General features: G+C 47.7%; 1 protein-coding gene across 1 annotated transcript in view; it reads right to left on the bottom strand.

The window, feature by feature from the left end:
* LOC102672658 (homeobox protein homothorax-like) overlaps positions 1 to 4,375 on the bottom strand; it is a 321,785-nt gene that overhangs the window by 172,829 nt on the left and 144,581 nt on the right. The window contains exon 4 of the mRNA XM_031510833.1: positions 916 to 1,064. Within this exon, the coding sequence (XP_031366693.1) occupies positions 916 to 1,064 (149 nt within the window). The remainder of the gene's footprint in view (positions 1 to 915; positions 1,065 to 4,375) is intronic.

Below are 4,375 nucleotides of genomic sequence, written 5' to 3'. Positions count from 1 at the left end.
CTGGTTGCGGGGTGGTTTCCAGGGTGGCTGCCGATCCCCCCTCCCAGATCCTCCCCTCCTCGTGCGGTAATGGCATTAACCGAGCTGCAATATGATTACCGCTCTCGCAAGGTAACCTGATCACACTCGAAATCTATGGGGTGTCCGTGAGTGCGAGGGACAATGTACGGGGTGATTCTCTCGACTGTACTGTTGGATCTGTTGGATGAATCGATGTCGAAAATGACGACCGTGTTAAAATTTGTACTGGAAGATGTTAGGTTAGTAGGTTTTTGGGTTTCTCTTTTTTTTTTTTTTTTTTTTTTTTAGAAAGATAACGAACGAGAACAAAAATGCGCTACATTCTTCTCCCTTCCAAGTCCTCTCCCTTTAATCGCGTTGCGCTTTTTACGGCTCAGATTACTCGTGAATCATTAGACGGGCAAGGAGAGTCGGGGACAGCAGCGGGGTTACAAAGAGGGAGGAGAGGCACCCATAGCTGCGGCCACCGCTCCTTATCTTGGCATTAGGAGATTAGTACGTCCCTCCGAACGCGTTTTTCCATCTTCGCCTCCGCTTTCTTTTTCCCTTCGTTCCTCGAGCTTAACTCCGACGCCGGGGTAAAAGCAATTTAGGAAATGTTTCTTTTTGCCACGCCGTTTCGTCGCGTCGTTTATCTTCGCTCCCCGGGTTTTAAGCGGGCCTTGATAAGTGAATAATCGTTGCCAAATATTTAGGATTAGGAACTCCACGAATTTTCCTATCGTTTGCCTCTTCGTATATTCGTATTCGTATTCGTAACGATTTCTTTGCACAATAAGAAAAAAGGAGCGCAAAAGCGATCGTTTCGGAATAAACGGACTCGTGGACAAACTGACTGTCCTCGGGATCGAGAGACACGAGTGACGAAAGACGTTCGTGAAAATGTACACTTACCGTGAGGTGTTGAAACAGCCACGCCCTGAGGATGTTGGTCGCCACTTTGGGGAAGATACCCCTCTTCTTCTGGTTCTTCTTACCCGACGAGTCGTCGTCTTCCTCGCCGGTACCCTCGCCACTGCCGATACTCGCGTTACTCGCGTCACCTGCGAAATCAAAATCAAATCTCAAAATTAACCTTCTGCTAAATCAAATAAACTTGATATATATATGTATTGTTTGAAACAGATCGAGAGAAAAAAGAAAAGAAGAGGGGATAAAAACGATAAATCACAACGTGCGTGTCCCCCTCGCCCCCTTTCGAATCATCGGGATGCATTATTATCGAGGGTGAGATATTTCGAGCACTTTAAACCACGTCCCGATTTTCGGGCGCGAAACAGACCGAAGGACGATAACCACCTCATCCCCCCTCTGCCCCCCCTATAGGTCGGTTCCCATGCATACAAACACCATTAAGCCACCCGCAATCACCCTGTCCCTCTTTCGCCGGCACCCCCCCTAAACGTTTCCAGCCCCGATCCCAGCCCAGCTCCCATCCCCCTCGCTTTCATCCCCCTTGGCCGCATTAATTCCCCGTCATTTATCAATCTTAGCTTTTTAATTGCACGGTCACCGGGGACCTAGGAGAAGCGAGACGGTAATGAGAGATATTAAGACGGCTTACGGGTCACGCTTTCCCGAGGCAAATATCATTTTTATAAATTATCGGGAGCCGGAGCCATTTCCAGGTATTTCTCCCTGACTAAACGTGCCTCCCCCCCTCACTTCACTTCTCTCTTTTTTTCCGTCAGAACCATTCTTCGCATTAATTAAGAACCGGAGCTGATGATGAACTCTCGTCGAAAACCGGCTAGCGTGAAATTGACGCCTGACGGAGGAAGGGATATATTTTTTTTTTTGCCAAACATTTCAGTCATCGCGTTAAATTTTGTTAAATAAATCCGAATATCGTAAATTAAACAGTTTATAAGAAAGAATCGGCGAATTAGATAGACTGCGATCGCGTTATACATTTCTGAATAATCTCGTCTTTTCTGTTTCTTCAATAGAAGAATATTGCAACAGCATATCACAATTTCCATTCATTTTTTCAAGGAGAAAGTAGAAACTCTCCCTGATCAGAGACTCGTTGGAACTCGCATTAGACATGAACAATATTTCAACAATGAATTTATCATTCGAAGCATAAGAATTATTCGAAATTCGAATCGCATTCAATTTCGTAATTAATAAATTATTTGCTTCCTCCAAAGTAAAGAGTAAGAACGAAACCTTCCCGATCAGACGTTAGATCCATACTTAAACCGCGTATCTAAAAATAGCACGCGGAAGTCGAATCGAACGACTGCAATCTCGATGAATCGAAATTCACCTGGCGTGCCGTAACGGCCAATCTGCTCGTTTTCAACCGGCGGAAGTTCGAGGAAGAGTTCCCTTTATACCTTTCCCTCCCTCTCTCTCTCTCTCTCTCTCTGTCTCATTCTCTCTCTATTGCCGCGGAAGGAGAACAGGCTACTTACGCGGACGGATTATAAATGACCGAGCCTTATCGTGGTGCCCAAGGCTCCGGTTCCCAAGGTTCTATCGTAACAGAGAGATCATGGGTGAGCTCCCATGGGTTTCACGATGACAGGTCGCCCGGGGGCGCCGACCCACCCCTCTCGAGAGGAGGCGGCCCCGTGGCCGAGATTAACTTTGAATTCGTACGGGCGGGGAGGGGGAGGGGACGACGAAAAATTTGTACGTCCGTCGTACGGAGAGAGGAGACGGCGGGAGATCGATGGAAATCGTGGCTGCCTCCTCGCCGATTTCGTGGCGATAGGGATAGGGAGAAATCTGGGAAGGGAAAAGCGATCGACTTCGATCAAGCCTCGCCGACCACCTGCCATTCGATTTCGATTCCCGACGAGATTCTGACGGTGGCGGGATACGCCACACCGACCGGAATAATGGACGAGGGGTTGCGCTGGAATGTTCAATTAAGGATGACGGGGGATTCTTTTTTCTTTTTTTTTTCTTTTTTTGCATTTTTTTTTTAAACGTCCCGCGGCTTTCGATCCGTGATGGTCAGACGGAAGACTTGTTTCGATTGTTTTCCTGGCTCGAGTTTTCTATCGTATTCGGTGTGCATTTCAAATATTTGCAATTTTTCTCCCCTCTTAAACGTTAAATCCATCCTTCTTGGACTATGGATTGGCAATCCTCTTCTTCGAGGATCGAGAAATCACGGCACGCGATGAATCGGCGCGAAGGTAGAATGGGAAGAATAAGCTCGTACAATCGAGCAATAACGATCAAGAAATCACGTCATCGCCTCGAGCGTGATCATGGTTTGGAGCCAGAAGTCTCAGCGTCATCCGTTTCTCTCTCTCGATCGAGGAGAAATGCTTGTTTTCGTCGAAATAAACAAGAGAGAGAGAGAGAAGGGTGTTTGCGGTCCTCGTGGTCGCAAAAAACGACGTTAGGTCCTTCTTCTCCGCTGCGTTGTTCCACGGCCCATAATGGCAGGCGGAGGCAGAATAGAGCGGTCTAGAGGCGCGCGGAACGGTCGGCTAGCGGAATAACGGAACGGCCAGCGGACCGTCCCTCTGATTGCAGTTAATTTACTCGGTGAATCGAGTTAATGTAGCGTGGCCGATCGTACGCCGCCGTTACCATGCCCTGACGTATCGGTCGAAGAAGCTCCGGCTCATGCTCGTCAGGAATTTCTCATTTCCTCGAAAGAGAGAGAGAGAGAGAGAGAGAGAAAGAGGGACACTAATCCCATCGAAAAACGAAGCTACTTCAACTCAGGGGCAAGAAACCGGAAGACGACGAAACGAGATACCGACAACCTTTCTCTTTAGAACGAATTCTGAAATTATTCTTCCGTGATTAAATTATACGAAGATAATTGCGGGGGAATTACAATATTCGACTTCGATTCCGAATACATTTTTCGTCGTTGTTAAAATCTTTTAATATATGTTAAAAGATTAATCTCCAATTTCCCGACGGATGGATATTGAAATATTCTTCGATCATCGAGAAGAATAATCGTGTTCTCGTCGGACGGAGTGGTAACAAGTGTTCCCCTCTCCGAGGAACGAAGAGATTAAACTCGGCCAGACGAGAGTCAAAACGAGAGATATATACGTGGCGATAAATTCCATGGTGGGGAAAGTCGCGAAAATTGTTCGCATTGCACGCGCGGGTGCACGCGTGCACGCTTGTTTCCGTCCTCCGCGACGCGTTTACGAGCAACGAGGGGCAGGAGTTGGGAGGGAGAAGAGGAGGGAAATGGAGGAGGAGGAGGAGGAGGGAGGAGGGGAGGGAGAGAGGATCCATATCGTCCTCGTGTTGATTTACGCGGCGCGCCCTGCATTTTTACTGCCGCGTTATAGAGATTTAAGTGCAGCCAATTATACGTTTACGCCGTTTCTCGCTCCATCAACGTTGGAACATCGGAAGACGC

Source organism: Apis dorsata, unplaced genomic scaffold (genome assembly GCF_000469605.1).
Source record: "Apis dorsata unplaced genomic scaffold, Apis dorsata 1.3 scaffold_265, whole genome shotgun sequence".
Taxonomy (NCBI): Eukaryota; Metazoa; Arthropoda; class Insecta; order Hymenoptera; family Apidae; genus Apis; species Apis dorsata.
This window is presented reverse-complemented; position numbering and strand designations above follow the sequence as displayed.